General features: G+C 45.0%; 1 protein-coding gene across 2 annotated transcripts in view; it reads left to right on the plus strand.

Moving 5' to 3' along the window:
• The window catches only part of LOC146189263 (uncharacterized), an 88,999-nt gene that overhangs the window by 17,595 nt on the left and 44,753 nt on the right, over positions 1–26,651 (plus strand). For both annotated transcript variants that reach the window (XM_084603236.1, XM_084603235.1), the window contains exons 4-6: positions 1,296–1,346; positions 9,337–9,416; positions 19,735–19,886. In XM_084603236.1, the coding sequence (XP_084459362.1) occupies positions 1,296–1,346; positions 9,337–9,416; positions 19,735–19,886 (283 nt within the window). The remainder of the gene's footprint in view (positions 1–1,295; positions 1,347–9,336; positions 9,417–19,734; positions 19,887–26,651) is intronic.

The raw sequence follows: 26,651 nt of genomic DNA on the forward strand, positions 1-26,651 counted from the left end.
CACACGCGATTGATCTGCATGCGCTGAAGAGCGTGCAAGACCTAGTTGCTGAAAACCGCGGCACGCACGTGAAAGTCATTGAACAGCATCGTAAAATAAGTCGGGATTACGGGCCTGAACGACGTATGTTTTCGGAATCCGTATTCCATGAGCGCCGTAGAAGAAACTATCTGCGCTTGTAAATGACGCCACAACACGCACAAAAATAATCAAGCAACGACAGTTGGAAAGACATGGTAGATGATACATGCACCGCAAACTAACCTAAACGAGCACCTGCGCTATCCTCAAAATCGAATAAAACATGACATGAAGCGCCGCAGTTCTCTAGTCCTAATAACCTTCTCGTCATCTGCTAGCTTTCCAAGAACAAGCCTGCTCTGCCAGCACAAAATCGGCCCTGCAAGCTTGGCAGCCAGAGATAAACGAACACGTTTGACAGCAACTGGAAATGCCCCCCCCCCCCCCCCGCCCCCCAAATCGATCAGAGAAAATAACGAATGGCTGCCTCGGCTTTCGAACATCCCGCGGGCAGCCTGACCTGGGGCGGTCGGATGTGCATATTTGAAAGAGTTCAGTGTAGGAGCAACCTGGAATGAGCGTTTTCCAGTAACAGCGCAGACGATGCAGACTCAAACGAGTTTTCGGGAGGGCAGCCCCATTTGAGGTATCCCATGACGTTTTTGCACCAAGCTCACAGTTCAGACGCACAATCCCTACAGTACTCAAGATGGGACCAATATGGACAGTGCATGTGTATCGCCTTATAGCCCTAGATTGCTCTTAGGAAATTGCGTTTGTTTTTCAGTAAACAGCGCAATTCGGTTGACCTCAGAGTTGATGTACATAAAGTCCGCATTTGATGCTCATTTGTCCTAAAATTAAACACTAGGTTATATGGGGCCTGATGTGAAAATGTTCGCTAAATTCTTCCTTGTAACGCCTTTATAGCGCTTGAGTTTGGTACATAGTGGCAAGTCTAAACATGGCTCGATGCATCATCTATAAATGTTGCTGTAATGGGTGTTAGAGTGCACAGCAGCTGCCCAGTGGACCCCAGAGGTTAGTACATGGTATGCGTAAATTTGGCGCTCACTATATTGGAGTGCTAACTCCAAGTGGGCAGGTATTTCCGGATAATAGAAGTAAAAACACGCTTAAGCGTGTAAAATTTTCAGCCTTAAAAGGAGTGAGTCTCGTGTTTTATATTCTGTTTCGCGCAGTTTATATCGTTACTGTTATTATGTTATGTGCATTTGCTTTGATCACCCTTGAAAGCAACTTTTCCGTTTCAGTTAGAAGTAAAAGCCCTGAAGGCAACAGCGGCTCCGAAACAGGTTCCAGAAGTAAGTTTTGTACAGTTTTTGCATTCGCTTTTGCTCGCCTATATTGTTCAGTTCTTTCAAACATAATTTCTCTGAGACATTTCTATACCTCCTGGTCGCAGCTATTATGGGTGCAATATCTCGACTTAGGTGAAAATCCTGTTAAATTACATAAAGAGTCATTTCCCTGGCAGTAAACGTTTAGTTCAATAAGCTTGTAAATGTGCGCTGCCAAACTACTGCGCATATGTGGCAATGGCAACTTAACTGTAGCTGGAGTATTTTTTTTTAATGCTTCAGACAGTTTCAGAAAACGGCTTGTTGGGCACAGAAGAGGTTTTTCTGTACAGAATGCCTCACTGCAGATGCCTATAGCTGGAGGCAATTTCCAGCACTGTAGAGCCAAACTGTCAAACTCAGTTATGTGAGACGCAGGCACTGCCAGTAAGGGCTATTGTGTTGCACTGAAAATAAAAAAGAATGCAAGTATAAACAACAACAAAAACGATCTTTTGTACATAATAAGGCTTGAGGGCAGAAACTTCGCAGTCAGCCAACGGAAGCAAGTCAGCGAGTGCAATGCCATGGGGCAAAACTCAGACAGAGCGGCTAAAGTTAAGGACGGGAAGATATGTTCTGTTATCCGTGACGGTCAGGACAGTGTGAGGGAGTATGACGTTACGGTGGAGAACAACATCGGTGATTGGACAAGTGACGTATGTACCATCAGGAAGGAATAGCAGGAAACGGGGCCAAAGGAACATACATGGCAGCTTCGGGCGGTAGGCGAACAAACTCGACAGAGCAGAGGCGTGGCTTGATATCTGTGCGGTCGGAGCAGAAAGGCAAATCTAAGCGAAGGAGGCCACTTGAACAATCAATCAGGGCAGAGTGCGCCGCTAGAAAGTCGATGCCGAGGATCACATCGTGAGGGCAGCGGTCGATTAGAGTGAAGAGCACAGGGGTAGTTCGACCACAAATGCTCACGCGCGCAGTGCAAAGTCCCACGACGACAGCGACGCCTCAATCGGCGACACGAACGGCTGATGAAGAGGCGAGTGTGACAACTTTTTTGAGTCGGCGGCGAAACGAAGAGCTGAAACGGAAATTTGGGCACCAGTGTCAATGAGGGCGGTAACAGGCACACCATCTACACAGATATCTAGAAGATTGCGGCGATGAGCGAGGGTCAGCAGAGGATTTTCGGGCCGGGTCGTCAATGCAGCTTCACCTGCGGGAACTGCATTGATCAGGTTTCCAGGAGAGGGCCAGAGAAGTGAGGGGACGAGGAACGGTGAGGTAGGGGCGAGCGGGAACGGCGGGTCTGGGGAGACGGCGATCGGCTGGACATGCGCGGGGATGGCGGGTTAAAGTCACGAAAGGGCGTATCACGGCGAGAGGTTTGGTGTGGTCCGTAGGCGGTGCTGCGATCATGATATTAGCGAGGTCGAGGTAGCGGAACCCAACGGCTGCGGCAATGGCGAGAAATGTGGCCGGCACGTGAGCAGTTGAACCAGATGGGTCGGTTGTCCAAGGTCCGCCATTCTTCTGGGTTGCAGTAGCGTCGGGTAGATTCGGGGCATCGCGTCGGGAAGGGCCCAGTCGATGCCGCAGCAGCTACCACCGGAACGGTGGGCTGGACAGATGGCTGTACGGACGGCTGACCAGAGCTGAGGCTTACGCTCGCATTAATGCCCACGTTCGTGAATTCTCGGCGAACGACAGCTTGGATCAGTGCTATAGTAGCATCCGCCGGCTGAGGTGTGAATGCGACGGGGGCCATTGCCTCCAGCTCTCTGCGAACGATCCTGGTCAAGTTTGGCTCATGGGACGGCTGCTGCAGTGTTGGCACACCATCGCACGAAGTCGTAGCAACTGTGTTTGGCAAGCGGTCGAAGCGGGGAACAATACGACGATGTTTAGCTTGCTGAAACCGCCGGCATGCCTCGAGGACGGAGTCGACCGTCGTACAATCTTTGCAAAATAGAAGGTTAAAAGCGTCGTCAGCAATGCCCTTTAAGATTTGGCCCACCTTGTCACACTCGGGCATGGCGCTGTTCACTTTGCGGCATAGAGCTAGTACGTCTTGTATGTACGACAGATATGATTTGGTCGACGACTGTGCTCGCGATGCCAGGTCCTTTTTAGCGCCGAGCTTGCGTCCGATTGGCTTGCCAAAGAGATCCCGAAGCTTCTCTTTGAACATGTCCCAGGATGTTAGATCTTCTTCGTGCGTCTCGAACCAGACGCGCGCCGTACCAGCCGGGTAGAAAATAACATTTGCAAGCATCAACGTTGCGTCCCATCGGTTGTGCTTACTGACTCGCTCGTACATAGCGAGCCAGTCTTCGACGTCGATGCCATCAGTGCCGCAAAAGGTTCCCGGATCACGAGGCTGTGCAACGACGACAGTGGGCGCTGGTTGTGCCGCTGTAGAGGTAGCTGCGTCGGACTGCATAGTGCTAGCACCAAGTTGGCGGCCACTACGGAGATCCAGCTTGTGGTATTGGTGTCTACCCAGCACCTCCACCAAAATGTTACGAGGCACGTCGAGGTATTAGGAGGCGATGGTACGTCGTAGCCGCAACAGTTCACCGTCAGGGACACACTCACAGGAGAACCAGACGTAGCTGCAGCGTCGTCTTTCTCTACTAGCCCAGCACTTCGTCATCGTCTCTTTCGCGTACCGTAACAATATATATATATATATATATATATATATATATATATATACATATATATATATACATATATATATACATATATATATATATATATATATATATATATATATATATATATATATATATATATATATATATATATATATATACATATATATATTATGAGCCCTCCACGGATCTTCGTTCATTTGTATATACCATGATCTTCTTCTTCCTCTTGTACATACTATCACCATCGTCCCGCGGCGCCGGTTTCAGCACGCCATTGGGTTTTCCTCCATCAGATTAAACGCTGACACGGTATACCTTGCCTTGCCTTCACAACCTTGCCGTCTGGACCTGGCCTTCTTTCAATATATATATATACATTACATACTGTTGTAAGGCGTTTGTAGGAACACGAAGACGGTAAGCGATGACCGGGTACCACGCGACTGTGTATCGCTCAAACTAGCTCTCCAGAGACAACCAGAATATTCTTCTCAACACATGCTCATCAGGTTAGCCGAAAACATTGGTTTTTGTGCCTCGGTCAGAACGGAGTCTTTACATAAGTTACGTCTATAGAATAATGTTCCTGATGTCTGGGTATAGCAGATTTCGTGTCTCGTTCAGCTCCCGTCTCAAGAGTTTCGAAGGGCAGGACGACAAAATATATTTATTTTTATTTTATTAGAGTCTATGCAGGGGTTACGGAGGGAAGAAGTAGCAACTTGGCATGTCCATAAAATGTGGTACGGAGCTGCCGGCTCCCCACAGTGATGCCACTCAGGGCAAAAAAGGGATGGTAACAGATGGTGAAAAGTTGTTTTTTTGAATGGACAACATCCTGCGACCTCATGAAGTGCAGACCTGTAGATAAAAATTATGCGGCAATCTCAGTTCGACTATTCCCAACGCCGCACGTCCTCAACTTCTCAGGGCCCGGAGTACAAGCTAAGCTGTGCCATTCGACGCTTCGTGATATGGTACCACCAGCATTTGCCTCGCACCATTACTCTTTAGAAATGTGGAATAAAGCTCACTGTCAAATGTAGGCCTAATTAATAGACACCACCAAATGTGGGATGCCTTTCCGAATATAATTCGGATGAATGCAGTCGCTGCTGCAGCCGAGGGTATGCAGTCTGGGAATATATTGTCCATTTTCAAAACGATGCATTGAAATAAAAATAGGTGTACCTGTTTGGATCATCATAGCCTAAATTCATCTGTGACCACAGTTTCTCGAGGAATGACCCCAAAATGAAAGGCACTGGTCTCGCCACTCTTGGATGCTTTTGGCAAATACCACATATTTCAATGGTTACCACTACGCTATATAAAAAATGCAGTCACCATGCATATCTTCGTTGCAACAGCCTTCATATTGAACAGTTCATGATGACTCTCATTCTTCACCTCAGAATATTGCGATGAAAATATTTTTCAGCAAGCACACCATTTTTTTGGACACTCATCTCATGCAGTGCCTCATAAGGTATTCAATTTAACCCCTGTGAGAACTTACCTCCCGACCACAATGCTGCCCTATTTTGGGAGAGCAATGGTTCCTTAAATAAAACTGTAGCAATGGCCTTTTGCAACAACCCACCTGTGTAGTCTCCTTCAACTATGACAATGGCTGATGCTTAACAATGGTAACATAGTTAGGCGAAGCTAAAACATCGTCTTTCTTAGTTTCACATAGGTTTAGACAGGGGATACATAGTTTTTTGGGGATTAAATTCCAGATACTCTGAAGATGAGGACGACTTAACTAGAAGGCAGAACACGTGATTCTCTTTTTGCCATCAAAAATCAGGTGGTGGACCATATGTCGTATCATCATTAAACTGTATAGCAACAGAAAAGTCTCTGACTCGTGAAATGTGAAGCGGTCTACTAGGTTGACCATTGGATGATACATGGTGTAGTGAAGCTCTCGCTACAAAGATGACAGCGGAGAATTTAATAATAAAATAAGCAGTCAGCAGAGGTAGCTGGCTTAAGCCTCTGACATTTGCAATTTGGGAACCCGGCCAGCATTTCAGCTCGTGGCTGTTCTAAGGCAACGATAGGGCCCTACCTTGCTGGCTCGGAGAACATGATTCTGGAACTAGTTTGTCAGTTGCGAGCAGGTCGAGCAGCAGTTTCTGGGACGCGATTGCCTCGAAATGTCGGCCTCACAAACACGGCATGAATTTGGTGATTCCAAAAAGATTGAGTGCAATCTTGCTAACTGCCTGTTTTTGTCGTTGCCCTAATTATGTTATTGGAATAAAAAGTAACAAGGCGCTCAACGCCAGATAGCTCTCGTTGAGCTAGCACTCTCCCAACGGCGCAGGAAGGTGCATCGGTTTCTAGCACATTTCGCTTTCTTGGTTCGAAGTGTGGCACGGCAGCAGATGACAACTCCTTACTTCCCTGGAATACAATCTCTTCCCCAGGTTTAAAGCGGCGTGGTGTTCCTGACACCAACAAACTGCTTCATTCTTGGATCAAAGTGTGGCAGTATGGCAGTATTTGTTCCGGCGACCAGTATAATCAAACTATACAGCAAGAAGGTCAATGCCGTGCGGTAGATTTTCTATCCATTGAATTAGAGGCGCAGCCGGTGGGACATAGAACAGCAGCCTTATGAAGGTTTTATTCCACTGGGAGCGGTAATGACGACCAACTCATTGTTATTTTCGTCAAGATGACCCTGATGATAGGTTTCTGCATTTCCAGCTTTGTGAAGTTAGCACATCTGTCAACATCGCAAAACGTTCCAGTCCTCGATTACCGTCATTGAAGTTTTGGCCAGCTTAAGATTACCACAACCCCAAACTCGTTCATCGTGCTTCATTACCGGGACGATTTAGGTGGCCCAGGTAACCGTTTAAACTAACGACGTCCGCTGACCCTGTACAGTTCTTCAATAACCCAATCTTGCAAAGCCAATAGTGTCGATCGAGTGCTGACGAAACATGGCTTTGCCTCTTCTACACTGATATCTAGGCGACAAGCACCATGAAATGTGCCTAGCTGCTCAACACAATATTCCAAACATTGACTCCAGAGCTCTTCTGCAGACTTCCATGCTTAGTATTGATCATGCCTAGTATTGAGGCCTTCATTCAGCTTCCACAAAACAGCATAGATCACTCCACATTACAACAATCAGTGATAGCTAGCGTTCATTTTCTTGAAGTGCGACTACTACTTCCAACCTTTCAAGAGCGGGTCTCATGTCACTATATGATCTCAGATGCACACGCGATGGCTTTAATGACACCGTCGGAACAACAGCGTTGATCTTTTTCTCGATAACGGTTTATACACTGCCACCGGTATCCAATCATACCGAATGTCATACTTCTCACTATGACCGGAGCGCGCGTAGTCTCCGAAATAGATTTTTTAAGTGGCCATAGGTCGAGAGCTTCAGCGGAAACAAGCAGAGGATCCACGCTGCGCACACACTAAATCCGCTCTGCTCCTATCTACTCCCCGTCTGAATTCTACAAACGTGTAAAAGCTCTTCTTCTTGACGGCAGTTAAAGGTCGAGTGCCCATTCCTGCACCATCGCGCTGAATGACCTCCTCTGCAACCAAAACAACCATTACCATTTGGCCTCGAGGCGACAACTTCTCACTATTTTTTGGTCTTCTTCAGATAGTTTTCCAGCTTGCTAACTGTTCAATGTGCCTGAATCTTTACGCGCAGCCTCCAAATCAAGTACATTGGACTTATAATTTTCAAAGGCAAATCTTTGTTTCAACTAGCCAAGGTTGCATAGTGAAGTCGTTGATGCTGCTCTCAAACTGTTCACGCAGCATGCCATCTCAAAAAGTTTCCAAATTGAAGTCTTCAGCTATCTTCGGAGTATGCAATGCAGTCACGGTCTAATGTTTTCCTTTCATGCGTACAGAGAGACTACACGATAAAATGTACGATAAATGATTAGCGTAGGGCTTGCCTAGAATGGTGAATAATTCAGTCAATTCAATTTGGGCGGGTTTCCTTGATGGTAGGAGGCTTTGCATTAGACAATAATCTCTGGAGCACATCATGTCAAAGACACAGCTGTACTCTTGTCACTGGGGATATCGTTCACGGTGAGACACAACTCGGGTTCTCAAGGAATTCCGTTCACTTCAATGTACTCCCAATATATCCTGTTTGTCAATGACAGAGATTTTAGTGTTTGTTATGAGCTTTTCCAGTACGCTTCCTCAGTCATCTTTGTAATATTGCTTAATGCCAAAGGTCCGACTGAACAGACGCACATACAATAGACCCTCCTCACACTAACTCGCCGTCGTAATGTGTTTCGCATTTTTTCAGTTAAAACCCAGATACCACAAGGCACTGAAATGGGAGATTAAAACTATCTCATCTACGTAGGAACACTGATGCAAATGGTATTCCAATTGCCTAGCATACCATTGCGGCTCTGACTTGTGAAGGCCCATCAATGCAAAAAAAAATCAATTCTTTACAATAAACTCAATGAAATTGTAGAATTCGGATATAAGGTAATATTACGGAATGAAATATTTTTGTGATATATTTTCTGCACACCGTTTTTTACTAAGAGATGCGGTATAATGCTGCTTCAGAAAAAAAAAGTATTTTGGTTCGAAGTCAGAGGTGATTGCGCAAAATACTGTGCATTTTGGTGGCGCTTTCTAAAAATATGTGGAGATTAGTTTTATTTAGTTCCTTAAAATTACTGTTTGGTTTAGTTTCGTTTGTGCGGTTTAACGTCCCAAAGCAACTTAGGCTATGAGAGACGCCATAGTGGAGGACTCCGAAAATTTCGACCACCTGGGGTTCTTTAACGTGTACTGACATCGCACAGCACAGCACACGGGTGCCTTACTTTTCGCCGCCATCAAAAAGCGGCCGCCGAGGCCGGGGTTCGATCCCGCGTCTTTGGGAACAGTAGCCGAGCGCCGCAACAACTAAGCCACCCCGGTGGGGCAAATGAATGTTCGAAGAAAGCGTTTGCATAAATCTTTTCCTGTGTTTACTGAAATGATGAAAGACTGCTTTAGACGAGCTGTCCTTCTCTGTAGGAGTCGAACGAAGAATGCTACAAACAATCACACTTTACTGCTTTTATTGTGATTTGTCATCTCATGGCAATTTGATGTCGTATAAATGTTATCAAAGATATTTACATAAAAAAAGACACTTCCATGTTGTGGGCAGCTCTTATGAGCCATGGAATTGACAGTAGCGAAGCAAAAGCAATATATACTACTGCTGGCTTACTCATTGAATGAACAATACTATAATAACAATGGTTAAAAATACATGTTGATCTATGTATCTGATTTTTATGCTTATTTTTCAGTTACGCCTGCTGAGACGAAGAAAGAGCAAGAACAAAGCCAAAATAAACAAAATAACGAGCTCTTTCAAACCACCCTGGAGGTAAGTAGTGCTGAAGTAAAGAGAACTGGGCGAGCTAGTAAACACCTAATAAAGCAAAAAGACACAAACTACATAAAGAGCAACACAAACGATCACACAATGCACGCTACCCGTCAAATTAAGCAGGACGATCTGAGATTCAGCGCTTTTCCTGTGTCACCGTTTCTTTGCACTCAGAACTTTCCCATTTGTTACAATCTTTATGTAGCACCGTAGCTTACTAAAGAAACATCTTGTGTTTTGGACAAGTATCTAATGCCGGCCATGACGCGACAGGACAAAAGAAGAGACCACCTCTAATCAAACTAATGATAGGTCATTAAGCAACTCCGGAAGTGTCTTGAAAAAAAAAAATCTAGGGTGCACTTTGGACCACTAAAGTGGGATGAGGCGAAAGCATCTGTGGGGCGGTGGTCCGAAGCCCTCCACTACGGCACTTCTTTTTTTTTCATTCCCACCTTCCTCCGTTTACTTGGGGCTTGTGTAAAATGTCCGCGGAGATTTGTGACAGATCCTGTGACAGCGCAGCTCTTTGGCGCCCGTTCCTGCGTTTCGCGTCTTCTTTCCTGCGATTCGAGCGCGCGCTCCTTCCCCAACCCCCCTCCCGTTTCCTCCATGGCGACGACCGCGCATATTATCTGATCGCTGCGCCCCCCCCCCTTCTTCCTGCGTGGCGGCGAGGGTGCTCTTCGGTTGCCGAAACGCCGGCTCGCTATCAGCAGATTAAGGTGCGTGCACCACAAGTCGAAACGTAGCGTCACATTCTTTTCACTCGCTAGCGGCGGCGGTGGTGGTGGTGAAAACGTTTATTGAATCTTGAGCCTAATTGACTGTTTTGATAGATCGGCTCGATATCGCGTAGGGTGTCCGGGAGCTTGTGGCTCTCAGCGACTGTGGACGCGGCTCTCAGAGCCCAGCCCACCAGCTCCTTTTGTGCAGCGGGGTCTGAGCTGAACACCGCGATCTCCCATTGCTCTATGTCTGTTAGTTGCAAATTGCGGGGTGGCTGGAGCTCAGAGCATACGTAGAGGATGTGATGAAAGTCTGCTTTGGGTGCCCCGCAGAGGGGGCATACAGGGGAAAAAAGGCCGGGGTGGATAAGGGCAAGGTGTGCTGGAGATAGGAATGTACGGGCCTGGAGCTGGTGCCAGGTCACCTGCTCGAGTTTAGATAGTGATTGGTGGGGGGGGGGGCTGATACTGGAGCCGTTGCACCCTGTAGTGGAGAGTAATTTCATTAGAGGTAACCAGTCGTTCGCGTGCACTGCCTGGATCTGTAGCTGCCCTGCTCGGTTAACGTGCGCTCGAGTTGTGTTGTGGGCAGCTTCATTCCCAGGGTTGCCCGCATGAGCAGGTACCCATAGGAGTTCAATTGATCTGGTCAGGGGTTGAATAGAATTGAGAATTTTGAAAGCAGGCGTGTGAATCCTGCCTCGTGCGATATTGCGGATCGTTATTTTGTGTCACTAAAGATTAGTGTGGCCAGTGGTTGAGGAGATTGCCAATGCAAATGCAGCTACTTGTGCCTCTAACGAGGATGCAGCTTTAACCGAGCCAGAAACTATAGGGTGAAGTGTGTTGGAAACCACGCTCAAAGCATAGGCTTGATGCGTAGCATATTCTGCAGCGTCCACATAGACTGCACTGGTATCAGCGTGGCATTGCTTGTGCAGCGCCGCGGCTCTAGCTTCTCGCCGAGCTAGGTGATGGACCGAGTGGACGTTTTTCGGGAGTGGATGAATTGTTAAAAGAGATTGAATTTCTCTCGGTGTTGAGTGCATGGGTCTGAGGGAGCTTATAGGGTTGAGGCCTAAGGACGAGAGAATATGCCTCCCTGTTGTGATGGATGATAGGCGTTCAACTTGTGCTGTGCGAGTGGCTTCCCTAAGCTCATCAAGGGCATTGTGAACCCCCATAAGAAGCAGATGGGCATTTGACGTGTGTCTGGGTAGATTTAGGGACATTCTATAGGCTTGCCTGATTAGTGAATTTACTTCGTCATTTACCGTGGAAAGAAACAAATATAGAAGAGAGTACACCACTCTACTTACCACGAACGCTTGTATAAGACGGCGGAGGTCGTGCTTCCGCATCCCCCGGTGACGGTTCGCAATTCGTCTAATCAGTCTCATGGTCTGGTGGACTGTGTTTCTGAGCCTAGTAATAGTGGCAGTATTCTTGCCGTTGTTCTGAATAATGATGCCCAGTATACGCTCCTTATGAACCTCGGGGACTTGTTGGTCATCAATGTTGACTCTAATATTAGGCGGCGGACAAATGTCTGTGCGGCAACTTGAAGGGTGCAAGAGCAACAGTTCTGATTTACTCGGTGAGCAGGTGAGGCACACCGCCGCGGCAAGCGCCGCGACGATGTCCATCCTAGCCTGAAGTGTTTCTTTCATTTGACCGACATTACCCGTTGATGTCCAAAGAGTAATGTCATCCGCGTAGAATGAATGCGAGAGGTGAGGGATAACTGTCAGGGCTTTTGCCATAGGAATGAGCGTAATATTGAAAATAAATGGAGAGTGGACTGAGCCCTGAGGTCTACCTCTGCTACCTAGTTGTAAGGTGGGCGAAGATAGTGAACCGAATGTTAGTTCTGCCGTTCGGTTGCGAAGGAAGGCCGCTACATAGAACTGCGTCCTTGCTCCAAGTGAAATATCCATAATGGCCGAATGGTGAACATTGTCAAACGCCTTGGTGAGATCGAAGCCCAAGATGGCCCTGGTGCGTTTAGCGTTCCTGGGGTGTAGAATCTCTTCCGAGATCTGTAACATAACGTCTTGAGTGGAGAGATGGCTGCGGAATCGAATCATAGATTGGGGGAATAGGTCTTGCTCTTGCATGTGTACCTGCAAGCGGGCCAGAAGCACATGTTCAAGAAGTTTCCCTAAGCAGGATGTTAAAGAGATGGGTCGAAGATGTTTGAAATCCAAAGGTGTCCATTGCGCTGGGAGCATTCCATTTTGCCAGCACTCGTAGAAAAGGTCTATAATGGCCTGTATGGAGTTCTCATCCAGGTTCCTGAGCATTTTGTGAGTGATTTTCTCTGCCCCAGGTGCTGATGTCGTCCTGAGCTTTGTAGGGCGGTTTCTATCTAAAGCCGGTGTCGGATAAAATTCAGTGTCGAAATGATCAGAAACTTTGGGCAGCGGCGGAGGACCTTGTGGTAGCAGGCCCCGCCTGGGAGATGTGTCCGGTCGTACCACAGCTATAACACACAGGTTTCTGGCGCCACCGGTCCGAGTAAACGCGGGTGGAAACTTGTTCTGGTTACCGGTAGTAATCGGGACGGCGTTACTGACGAACCACCTGGTGTGTGTAGGTGGTCCTTCGGCCCATCCGTGGCTGAGAAGTGCCTAAATCGTTATGCTATCTGCTCTCGCCAAAGCGTGACGCATTTAAAGCCGGAGTCCAGGAAGTTGGTGCGGTCGCGGGTTCTGCTTGCAGCGCGCAACTGTCATACTGGCGTTCGTCCCGGCACACAGAATCTTCGTCACGTAGTAATTCTTCCCGCACGATCCGGCGTATCAGATCAGCCATGGACGCCGGAGCACTGACATCAACGCTCGCAACAGATGATGTAACATTGGCCATTGGCCCAAATTTAGGAGTGATGCGACGTAATTTCAAGGATTTGAAAGTGCGGCAGTGCCTGATGAAGTCAACTGTAGAGTTCAAATTGTCCTTACTACATTATAGGCATCTACATTGATACCTTTGAGCAAGTGCCTCACTTTATCTTCCTCGGACATTCTAGGGTTTACAATCTTGCACAATTTCATAATATCCTCGGTATATGCGGCGCAAGTCTCGCCAGGTACCTGGGTCCGCTGCATCAACGTTTGCTCTGCGCGCTTCTTCTTCGCGGATCCGTCGCCAAACACTCCTTTATCTCTTCTGAGAAACAATCTCAGCTGGTAAATGAGTCTTCATGATTGTAAACCAAACTAGGGCAGTGCCTTCCAAGAAGAACACCACGTTCGCTTGTTTCACGGTCGCATCCCAATGATTATACCGGCTCACCCTGTTCGTAGTTGGTTAGCCACTCGTCGACGTCCTCGTCAGAATTTCCACCATATGTGCGCGGCTCGCTGTAGTGCTGCCAGTTGCTCACCGCAGGTGTTGTTCGATCAGCGTCGCCATCTTGAGCCATGTTAGATGGTAGGGGTGTAAAACCAGCGAGTCGGCGGCTTCATCGAAGACAACGGGGATCCGTGTTGATCTACACCGCAAACTCCACCACAACTGTTACGTACTCAGTACGTAACGGGTGTTTATTTGTTGTCTAAAGCACTGCGAGTTCCGCAAGGAACACCAGCACACACCACTGTTGCTTCTTCTTCTTCCTCTCTGACGCCCCAAAGCACGTGATAATATTGTTACGGACGACAAGGAAGAAGAAGCGGGCAGTGGCGCGGGCAGGAGCGCTCGCGCTAGGCCCACCGCGAACATTCATTAAACGTCATCTACCATCGTCATCGGTCATGTTCTGTCTCCTGTCTTCATCGGCTTACCGCTTCGTAACATTTGGTTGGAGGTGCGGCGTACGACATCCCCAGCCTCGCCTTGGAGCATCGAGGCCATCTTCAAGCCAAGACCATCACCGAGGGCCCAGGGACATCGCCGAGCAGCTTCGCCCCAGCCCTTCAAGCCCAGACCGGAACAACTACCACCGCCCAGCCCCTAACCCGGACCTGAAGACAAGGAGAACAGACCAATCAGAACCGAGATGAAGGACCCGAAAGACCCGAAAGACCTGAAGGAACCGATGGACACGAACACGCAAACCCCGCCCAAGCTTCCCGACGTGACCTCGAGCCATCGGTCCCATGGACTCTGGTGACGGATGGTTGACAGCTCCAAGGGAGGCGGATCACCCACGCATCAGACATCGTACCGGAAAGCCGTTCTATTCTTCCTTCTTCCTCTTCTTCTTCAAGCATCCAGACACGCCCATCATCACGCCATAAAATCATTAACATCGCTAAACTTCTCCGTCCACGATCGGGACGATCGCTCGGTGGCCCCGGGTCATGTTACGGACGACAAGGAAGAAGAAGCGGGCAGGAGCGCTCGCGCTAGGCCCGCCGCGAACAATCATTAAACGTCATCTACCATCGTCATCGGTCATGTTCTGTCTCCTGTCTTCATCGGCTTACCGCTTCGTAACAATAAATAAATAAATAAATATATATATATATATATATATATATATATATATATATATATATATATATATATATATATATATATATATATATATATATATACATATATATATAACCACGGAAGGGCATACGGCGTGGTAGCTCATGAAGTTTCAATCATATCTTTACTGGAGCAGTGGTCAATCTCGTTTGGGCTGTTTGATGAGCCTGCAGACGTAATATTTAACGCGTTATTAGGCGTAGTGCCGGCACCACAGTTCGACTTCACTGTCAAATGGAAGCCTGCGGAAAAATAAATCACCTGTCTAGGGTGCTCCAGTATCATAAAGAGTGGCCGATACTTACCTGGACAATGACGTTTTTTTAGATCGCTCAAAACGTTGGTATTTGCTTGGCTGAAGGCAGGCGACCCTGAGCTTTATTTGCTAAGAGTTTATTTTGAAGGTCGCTTGCGGTACCAACCACGTCGTTACTTGATTGACTACACGTCTGTTTTCTCATTCAGGCCGCCTTCCGCAAACGCAGTCGCTGCGGCCGCTGATTTGATGTACGTACCAGGACTCGCACATGTCAATCTTCGCGCCAATTTTGCTTGCACTTGTTGCGACGAACGTAAAGTCTCAACATTTGCTGCATGCGTAAATTAGCCGAATCCTATTACAAGTACTACTGTCGCAAGCTTTCGGCCACAGTGAAGCGGTATGTGAATGGCGTGACCGTGAGCGGAGGTACCCCTGTTTGTTCACTCTAGCCAGCCGACCTCCCGAAAGCTTCGCTCCAATCACTCTGTAAAGGTTGTTATGGCATCTTATAACGTCATATTGGCTGCACCCCTCGATTGTGGCTGCCATTGTTTATGCACCAAGTTAGTGAGAAACAAGAGCTGTTAGTCGAGACATTGCTTTTTCAATAACTGGTCTTTCTGCGAACAAAATGTCGCCCCACCACTACGCTATATCATTTATTATCATCGTCGGTGGAATCACAATTATTGCAGAGGTAGTGCAGAATGCAACTGAGCTGAGGCACGCCATTAACCGGAGGACGACTACTATCACTTCGACACGCATACCACCGGTTTGCCTACGGAAACATTGACCGATATTAACTTCGCGGGGTGGAGGGGGGGAGGGCGCAGTGGTTACGGCGCTAGACTACTGTTCTCAAAGGTGCGGGATCGGGTTCCGATCTCGGCGGCCGCTTTTCAGCTTAGGCGAACAGCAAGGCACCTGTGCGCTGTGCAACGTCAGTGCACGTTAAAGAACCCCAGGTGGTCTAAATGTATGGAGCCCTCAACCATGGCGTCTCTCATAGCCCGCGTCGCTCTGGGACGTTATACCCCACAAACGAAAAAAAATACGATGACATATATCATCTCCTGCAGATAGACGATGCAGACAAGATGTGGAAAGCTGCACTCGTATAATATCAAAGTGTAAAAAATAGCATTTGCGCGCATTCCTCATGTTTATGAATTGAAAGTGGGACCACTGTTAAATTCGATGCTACTACGAAGTGGAAAAGAAGCCTCCATCTCGGATGCAGAAGCATTTGTGCAGCGTGGAGAAAAAGCCTGCCGGCTAGTATGGTTCAGCAAAGTCACCATGCCTAGTAATAAATTATTCGTCGCTAGTCCGTCGAATCATCGGAGCACTCGTGCGTGCATATTAGTATCTATCAGCCGCAGAGACTGTTTCGATGAAATCCTGTGCCGAATTTGTGGCCCTTAAAAAGTGCTTGGCGGAGTATGTGCTGTCGATTCGAATTCCTTTCTAATGGGGCTGTTGGCTCCTGATGTGCTTCTGAGCTTGTCGACGGAAACCTTTTCAGTAATATTTATTTATTTATTTCAGTTACCCTCTTGGCCCGGTAGGCATTATAGAGGGAGTGGGACTTGGCTGAAAGAAAAAAAGGAGGGGAGGAAAGAACATGGATACATGGCATTGTAGCTTATGAAGGCAAATAATTTTTACAATGCAGAATTCCCACAATAAAATAATAACAGCGAACAAAAACAAATAATACAGGTTGCAAATTATTGAATACATAAATACAGGATAGGGTGGAAAAAAAAGCAATGACGCTCACGATATCGCATACAAACAGCAACACTCGATAATAAAAGGGAAGCAGATAACAAGTCCCGTACAACGCGCAACATAATCGCTGGAAGGCCCCCAAAGTGCACAAATTAACCTATAAAACTATGGAACTAAAATAAATACTACTATCAATCGTTGCTGAACAGTACACACAGCTTTCTTTTAAATTCATCGACATGGTTAGCAAGCACCAGCGTTTCAGGAAAACAGTTCCACTCCGTTGCGGTATTGGGTAAAAATGAATATTGATAAGATGCAGTTCGAAAATGAGGTATTCCTACTTTACAACAGTTATCGATACGTGGTGAGACGTATGGCGGTGATGTTATAAGTGAAGTTTTCAGCTTTAGATTATTGTGATACGTTTTAAAGAAAAGGCGCAAGCGGGAGATTTTTCTGCGTCGTGACAAAGGTTCTAATGGCAATGTGGGCTTCATGAGTGTTAGACTTGATTGAGGGGCTGTGTTTTGACATTAGCCTCTTTGCTACATTTTTATTGCGTATTGTACGTCCTTTAGCGAAGAAGTATTCTTCTGGCTTCTCACAAGAATCGGGGTGATTTGTTTTCTGAGGAGCTGTAGCGTCACATGTATTGCGCCAATTGTTTCGGTAGCAGTTTTGCTTTGCAACGGCGTTGTTCTCTCGCTTGAAGTATAAATAAACAAAGTGCGTGTTTACGGAAACTATTCTACCAAACCGACCATTGTGCTGTTAATGAGGCCTGTGAAAACTAATGCGATGACGATATAGCGCTCCTTAGCACGAAGACACTCAATTCTCTCTTTCAAGAAAAGTGGTGCCGCAGTTGCTAAAACGTATCGAGCTTGCCATTCAATTTTAAATTGAGGGCCAGAATGATCTCCGTTGGCGTTTCCTTCTGAAGTTTTGTGAGCAGATTTAGAGCCTTACAACCAAGAAAAACACCGCTCAAGTAAATGAGCTCGACCGGAAAGCTTCCAGATTAGAAACTGTGCATCAAGCTTCAAAATTCAGGGGGTGCTGCAATGTCTGTTTAGATGCAGTGCTGCGAAAGCACTGGACTGGAGAATAGCCCGACGCTATGCGAGCGGATATTGATCATACTGGACAGATGGCGTGTGTGTATGTTGTACTTAACAAGGTGAAATGAAAGAGCTGCGAAGATGAAACGTCAAAAAGGCGACTGTGTTCACTGCATAGCGCGAAAGTGTTTTTCGGTTGGAACGTAATTTAGACGGTAATGCTTACTGCACTGCGCGAGCCAGTGTTGCAGTTGTACAGGACGGTTGATACACTGCAGGAGGCCAAGCCTTGTGGAAGACGAGAAAGAGCTATCCGTCACGCAGAGGCAGTGTGCTTTCGTCAAATGGTAACTTCAATGAAAGTGTTCTGTTCATTAGAGAAGTGCATCATACTCAAAGAGAGAACCCTGAAGGGTCATCATTCGTGATTACCAGTGTCTCAAAAATGTTTGTTCCAAGTTAAATATTGTACCAGAGTAAACTTTATGCGATCGAACTCTTTCCGCACAGAAAGTACTGACCTTAGCAAAATAGGTAATTAATTATTTATTTTGTATGCAATTCAAAGCACCGAATAGGGCTATAACAGAAGGGAAATGCGAGACAACAAGAAATACTAACGCAGTGAAGGAAACTCGATGAAATAACAATATTTTGATGATGTTCTTAAAATGAACGGTGCTGGTTTAGAGTGTGGCTTCGGCAGGCCGTCAACTGCTGTGGGAACAAAGAAAGATGCAGGTGCGTAGTATTACGCGAGTTAAGAGAATAAACTAATTTGATGTGACTCCTGCGAAATAAAACGCAATGATCTCTTTTTAATCTGTAAAGAATTAGAGATACAATATGGGAAAGAGGCTACGTCTGTAGCCCTCACGCTGTGCATGGAGATCAGGTAGGTTAAACAGAGATTCAAGGTAATGACACTAGAACAATAAGAGTAACCAGAGAGAATGAATCTAGCTGCGCACCTCTGAGCTTATTCAAGTGTGTAAGTGAATTAGGTAATGAGAGGGCCCCAAATGTTTTCAGTATATTCCAGCTTAAGACGAACTAATGTTATGTTGGCGAGCGACTTCACATGAGAAGCTAGTGATAAAATGTCTAGTAAGACAAGAAACTGTTAGCTTCGTTATTAATCTATGTATTGGCAGTACAAGAGAGATCATCCGATATAATAAATTGAGAAAACATAAATGTAGACATGGAAGAAATAGCGGCGTCAGAGAGTTCATATTCAGGCCAGCGATAAGGTTCAATCAGCGACGTGTTATCCACATTTGAAGACATTAATCAGGATTTACAGCAATTTCGATATGAAATAAGCCATTTCGGTGCGCAAAAACATCGGTGTTATTTTAATATGGCGATAAATTACACTGATCAGCAAAGAGTCGGATAGTGAAAAAATGCTTGTGTATTATAAAAATTGCGTATTAGAAGGCGTAGGGGCCGAGGACGCTACCCTGTGGCAGCCTGAGCAAGGAGACCTGGAAGAAGTATTATTAGCATTAACAATTGCTGAAGGTTGGGAAAGAAAGCACAAATCCACTCAGAGATGTGTGGTGCAATAATAATGTGGGAAAGGTTTAAAATTAAATTTGTTTGGAATCTTGACGAAGGATTTTCGTAGTCTAAAAAGAATTGCATTAACTTGAATATTATTGTCGTGACTGGAACTAAGATCGTGTAGGCATGAATATTGCTAGCTGTGTGTCGCACGATAGACCCTCATGTTGATTTGGATGAAAGAAATTACAGGAAACTAAAATTTTAGTAAATGCCCCTGAATTAGATGTTTCGTTAGTTTAGGCAAACGCGTATAAGGTAAATAGTGTTGTGTTAACTGGATTACAATGAAACACCTTCCTTTGGGACCAGAATTACCTTGCCTGCATTCCCATCTAACGAAGCCTAACAGGTAAAAGTGACGGCTGGAATATATGCCGTAAAATAATGCTTGAGGCATACCTGAGTGGACAAGTATTTCTGTTTTAATTCGGTCCGCACCACTGTTCATTCTACGAATATATTTTATCCAGGTGGTTAAGAGCTTCAATGCACTTTTTCTTCGAAAGATATCAAGAAATGCATGGAATAATAGGCTTTGTGATTGTATGAAATCAACGTTTGAAGCAAATGTTATCGACTCAGCCATTCGTACCATCGATTGTTACTATCACGGTCCTTCCCCGTAAGTAATGCTTGTTCTGCTACTAAACACGCCCAAAATTGTGCAGTACTTATCGGAAGTAGTTCATAAGGTTTTCAGAAAAATAACTGAACAGGGCTGTGCTCATTGGTCAGAAAGTGTACCTCTTAAATAACTTCTAACGAAATGAATATAGGTGGATTTTTCAGAAGCTTATTACCGCATAAACAAGAGACTCTTGCTTGTATACCATGAACGCTACGGAAGAAGCGATCTCTCATATGAAATCATAAAACCCTATGTAACGAAGAGACACCAGAATGTTCACAAAATGGAGTAAATTTTCAAGTAATGAAATTAGCCTCAGGTGCTCTGCAAGATTATTAGTCCGCTTCTCGTGACGCTCTACGTCGATGATATTGTCTACATATAAGTAAATGTAAAACTCATAATGTATGCAAATGATATGTATTTTGGTAAATCACCTTCTCCAACAGACCTAATTAGTGATGGAAATGATCTGCTCTTTAGTTTGAACAAGTGGTCAAAAGGAAACAGACTAAAAGTAAATGATAACAAAAGTCAGTCGAAAGAAACTACAGAACCATGTCAAAAATACGACAAAACCGAGAGATTTTTCTATAGCTCTTTAGTACTTTTCTATAGTTCTCTAGTTTTTCTGTAGTATATTTCTGTTGTCTGTAGTTCAGCAGCACTTTTCTATTGTAACTACAGAAATTCTTGTTGTTACTACAGAACGTTCTGTTGTCACAACAGGTTTCCCGTCAAAAACCGCACAGGAATTTTGTCGTAACAACGAAACATTTTCTGTAGTTTTTTCCGTTTGGGTTAAGCTATCATTTTTCTGCCAAAATTACGCAGGTACATTCAAATATTTTCTCAACCTGCAACTCTACTCATATCGAAATTGTCAATAGCTTTAAGACCACTGAAATTTATATATCCCACACGCTTCAGCGGAATAATCACATAAAATTAGTTCTTTGAAGAATTAGTCAAACAGTGGGACTCCTTAATAGAAACCATTATAGCTTCCGATCCACAGTAAAATTATCTTTCTATAAAGCTTTGTTCGATTTCAGCATAAATTACTGTTATTTAGTGCCGGGTGCAGCAAGGCAGTATGCGCTCAATATAATATTTGCATTGCAGAAGGAGGCTATACGTAGTATTGTAGATATATCGTATCCAGAACACACCAATCTTCAAAAGCAAAATTGTAAGGATTGAACATAAGCATAGGTATACTTACTTCGAAAGTTTTATTATGCAAAAGAAAAAAATAGCTTGCCATTTGCTAGCATTTCAAATCAACACCGAAGATTTTCTGTGCGTTTTACATGACACACGGAATTCTGGCAAATACGTGAAACTAGAACAAACTATGGGCTCCAAATGCTTCGCCACAACATGCCTACACTGCTGAACTGTCACGAAAACCTAGACATAAGCATTATTAACCTATCCCGCACAGAATTCACAGCCTTCCTGCACTCGGATCTCTTCACTAACCTTCGTGTACAAGGAATGAATATTCAGTGCACTTTAAGTGTTTATTATTACATTCTTGTGTGGAAAAATGTTCCGGAATGTATTCGAAAGAAAACCTCTGCTGCTCAATATCCTTTTTCTTTTTATGTGCAAATATCTTAGTGCCGTGATCTACCATTGTGTAATAAATTTACTATTCTAATATGTATAGAAGAGTTGTCCATCTAAAAAAACTGTCAGCGCTTCGAAGCTTGTGCGTGCATCGCTCCGGCGCTGTTGCTTGGAAGGAGATCAGAAGCCTGTTAAGCTGCCTCAGTAGAAATTTTTTTCTTTGACCTTCTCCAAATACTTTATAGAATGAAACAATTGAATTCAATTCGTTTCGAATGAGATAAAATTCATGTGTGACAATAAACAGCAAGAAGTTGCAAACTTAGAAAAAGTGAATGATAGCACTGGCGGTAAACGGCAAAAAGAGGCCTTAAGGGGTCATAAAAAAATACTTTAATGAATTTTATCTTCCATTCAAACAAGAAGCTGCTCAGGTTGTTAAGTGGTGATTTCTTGAAACCTCATCACTGACTGGTATATAGAAAAAAATATTTTTCAAAATAAAAGCGCCTGAATACGCAGTATCATATACGACGAACGTTGAACTGAAGTTGTAGCTGTCATTGGCCAATGGTAATTTGAGGCATATCATCTAGCGTATTGGAGCGTAGTAGACGCCTTTATTATGGTGATGGTGAGTGGCTGCAGTATTTCTGTTTTGATAATACCTTTATTACACCTTATTTTCCGCATCTTTTAGTGAGCGGCACAAATTATTGCCTTTAAAAATTTAAAACATAAGCATTGTTGGCTCAAGTAATGTGATACAAATCAGTTTCGAAATCGCCATTTAGAGATTCTTTCATTCTTCGAGGGTAATTAGAATTTTTAAAGGGGTTTAAAGCGCTAACTAATAATACTTCACTATGCATAATTTAAAAAATACTGTTTAATGAAACTAGAAGCAATCTTTAGAAGCCAGGTATTTTGAATCAGAATGTGAAATTATGCGTCCTCGCGTCTCTCTCCTTGCTCTCGCCTTTTATTTATGCGCGCAAAGGCTGGCGTTCCTCCACGGGTCCCATCCACATATACGCCAGTTGATATCTGGCTTCACAGATTAACGCTTTAATATTTTAATTTATTGCTGCACTGCCGCGACTTCCGTTTTGGGGCAGGGGATGGGCGCGGCAGCAGCGGTGGTACCCGTATACTCAATGCTTGTCTTTCTTCGGCGCAACACCAGTTCAGTTCCTGTGCCGAATATTCCGGGTGTCTACCTCGCGCTTAGTTTCCTGTTACATTGAGTGCCTGACTTGTGACGGAGACTCACTAATTTTGTGAAGATATTTATAAAAACTTGGAGTTGCTGAATTATTGGAAGATGAAGGGAGTGTGGCATGGCATTCTGCAATCCATCATTGCAAATATATCGCTTTTTGACGATAGCCGGAAGATTCTACACCCGGCGCGTTAAGACGCAAACCTTTAGCAAGCGCGGCACAGCTGGTTCCTCCGCCAGCAGTCATGAAAAAATAAATATTTTGTCCACAGTACTTCTCTGCAGCTGCCAGTAATTTCAACTGCGCTTTGGGTACGTGATTTTGGGTTTCCAGTAATTAAGCGTCAGCGCATGGACCAGATGAGCACAAGCGTGCAGTAACGCTGCTGTTTCCGACTCTACCGCTAAGTACGGAATGATAGTTAGCAAGATACGGTTATCAATTTAAGACTTCATGTTATGATAATATTTTAAAAGCTAAGGTTGTTTATTGCGGCGCGCTGACGTTTAGAAGAGTGGATTTATTGTATCAAGTCACTGCGAAGGAGAGAGTGTAAAGTTTAATTGGTTGACAGAAATGTGTTGATGATTTTTTTAGTCAGTTATTGAAATAAGTCGTGCTCAGTTGCGATGGGCGCTCAGAAAGTAGTGCTAACAGTGCAGGAAACTGCACTATAACCTTGCACTATACTACACCCTGGCAGCTTAAAACCATCTTGTAGGTCACCGTCCAGATATACGACGAAAGGGGGCTGGAAGAAGAGGAGGCGTCAAGAACTTAGTGCGGGAGAACCTACCGTAGTTGCTTTGATCCCAGCATCCTGGAAGTGTTACAGCAGAGCCTGAACAATGGCAGGACGTACGAAGACTTAATCGCCAAATTATAATCGTTGCAATTAGTAAAGTAGACAATGTGATGCATAACGATTTTTATTGGTACCGTTCACGCGACGTTTTTTTCACACGTAAGGAACATAGAAGATTTCTTCCAGGATGATCTAATAAATATTTATATTCACTGTTTTAGGGCCACAAAGGCTGTCATATAGTGCACAGGAAAAAAAAAAGCTTCGAGATTCCAGACACTTCCCAATAAAAAGTAAGGCTGGAGAGTGGACAGCACAACATTCAGAAAATATCACGCAGCTGCCGCAGTCTGTACGAAGCCTGCATTTTGCAAGAAACACTCTTCTACTGACATTGCATGAGAAACTAACCCGGTTCAGTAATATTGTTCGTTGTTTCACCAAAAGTTTGGCCCCAGGTTCCTCCATGATGTGTCTTTCAACTCGCCAATCTGAGAGATAACTGCAAGCGCAGCCCAACGAGAACATCACTTCATCAAAACTGCCACTGAAATATCCTCTAAAGATCAACTTTTACGGACCGTAGGCAATGCTTTGCCCTTCTGCAATTGCATATAATGTCAGAGTACACATCAAAGCTACATATTACCTGTGAAGTGCAGTGCAGAACAAGGCCTCTCACTCAGTTCAGCCAAAGGGACTTCTTCACAGTGTTGGAGAACCGGAGTCATGTTCTTGCATTTTGCCTCCATACTCTATCAAAATGCAGCCACAAAAACCGGAAATCGCATGAGATATCTCCTGCTAAACGCGGAGACACATCTGATTAGGGCACAACACTGATAAAATTTCGAAAATGTGCATCAGCTTCTTACGCCGAGATATTAGAGCATTAGAGGCTTCAACAAGATCCCAATATTTTAGATTTATGAAAAGTAAGATATCTTGTAACTAAGGTGTAAAAACAATTCGAGAGGGCACTTTGGACCACTAAAATGCGATGAGGTGTAAGCCATTAAAGCGTGTGGATTGTAGCCTTCCACTACGGCACCTCTTTCAAGCCTGCCCTTCTCCCTTCCTTTACGGAATGGTACAAGTGGCCGCGGAGAATCGGGTCAGATGCTGCGTCTTTGCTATTTTGTAAATCAATTTCAAACGTCGCTGATACTTGACATACTAACGCCTCCTAGACATCTGGGTCTGCTTCTGTCTGCTGTGTGGTGCGGCGTTCGAGGAAGAGCCAAATTAAAGGCCCGGTCCACATGGACGGCTGGATTGGACGAGCAACGGCGCCATCTTACTATATGCATGAATCGCCTGGTGACCTCATGACCTGTCGTGACGGTACATAGCGCTCCCCATGTCGGACACAACCAGCATTTTATTGAACATATCAATGTTCATCAGATTTTAATAATTCGTTTGCAGGAAAGGAAAGATGCAATATCTGTCACTTGTGGATTCTTGCTATCATCCTCAAGGCAGACAAGATAATTTTGATGAGCGTTTCACGATCCGGGGTGCAAACAAAAATCGGGACTGTGGCGCTGTTGGTAAAGCGTTGAGCTGGAGATCCAAGGGATGCAGGTTCGATTCCCGGTACTTCATGCTGCAAATATACTGCACAGTCACAGTTTTGCATGAAAAAATGGGCAAAAATGCATACACAGATCGGCATGCCATGGGGTGTTTAGCAAGTGTTTATGGACATATGTGTAAGAGAGATTTTTTATGATGGAGAATAAACTACAATTCTCCACAAACACTTAATATTATTAATATTGTTTATGTAGGCTGTTACTATAGCGTTGGAAAAATTAACTGGTGCGAGTTACAAGAACATAAGGCAAAGCATATGTGAGATACAAAAAACTGTTTCAGGATTGTCTGCTGGCCTAGATTCAATACAACATACGGCTCTCCTGGGGCTTGGTTAGCCAATTGCCTGCATAAAAACGTGTTACTTTTTGGCATGGCAAGCGATGAAATATGGTGACAGAACAGAAACGAAATGAGGTCATGATATGGCGTTGAGGTATGCTTTAATTGCTAGCGGACCTGATGCGAACGCTCCGTCCTGCACCACGGAGCACTTCGTCGCCTTCGCAGCGATATTAACAACCATGATGAGCCCATTATGACATGACATACGTCCAAGGAATAAAACCCGGATTGTAACGTAAGGGCTGCAGATTTCACCGCGAGCAAGCCAGAACTACTGGGCTAATGCTGCAGAGCACGAATAATCTTTTTGGCAAGAAGCAGGGACTCTTGGAAAAACTAGATCACTGCAGAATCTACATTGGAGTAATGCAGAAGCACGGATGCTGCCGTTGGTTGCTTCTAGTAGCTTCATTCACTTCTTGTTTGCCCATTTAAATGGGCCTTATACGCCTTATACGCATCATCCGACATATCGCAAGGCTGCGCCCCGACTAAGGCGAGGAGCTGAGCCACAGCCCCATTTATCCTCCTAGCGTGACGTCAAAAACAGCGAGCGGCCTCTCTCGGCTGCGACACCGCGCCGTGTATGAACTCGCCGTCACCATCCGATGGCGCGAGCTGGGGCCCCATCTCCGGTCTGGCGTGACGTCACACGGTCACGTGAAAGGTCATGTATGGAGGCGCCACGACACGCTAAAAGCTCGAAGTGCTAGCACTATTGGTTTCGCAGTAATAATATACCCAAATATGGCTATGAAAGTAAACTGAGCCCACCCTTCATATTACTATCATATCCACCTTTTCACAACAGTGCTATTACCTATCATTACACTACACCGTTTACAGGAGGTCAGTCTACAGCGAAAAATGTTGTTTGGCCAATGAAAAAAGTTTTTAATTCTGGTGTACACCACGTGCTGTATCCTTACCGGCAGTCAGTTGCAATAGCTGCGTATATTTACAAGCGTGGCATCCTGCTGAAAAGCTTCATTAGCCTCACAGCATTAGCCTTAGAAGAAATAATTTTCTTGTGTTTCTGCAGTGTTTGTGCAGAATTGTATGCAGATTTTTGCAGTCTGACTGTCGTAGATTCGTAAAATTTATTTCACATAAATCGCTCGCTAGGACATTTGCGAAGAAACTGCGCATGGAAATTTTCATAATGCGGAACATTTACCTCGTAGTCGTTTATACTGCGGTAAAATTGACTGG

Source organism: Amblyomma maculatum, chromosome 5 (assembly GCF_055883805.1).
Source record: "Amblyomma maculatum isolate TAMU_Amacu chromosome 5, ASM5588380v1, whole genome shotgun sequence".
NCBI lineage: Eukaryota > Metazoa > Arthropoda > Arachnida > Ixodida > Ixodidae > Amblyomma > Amblyomma maculatum.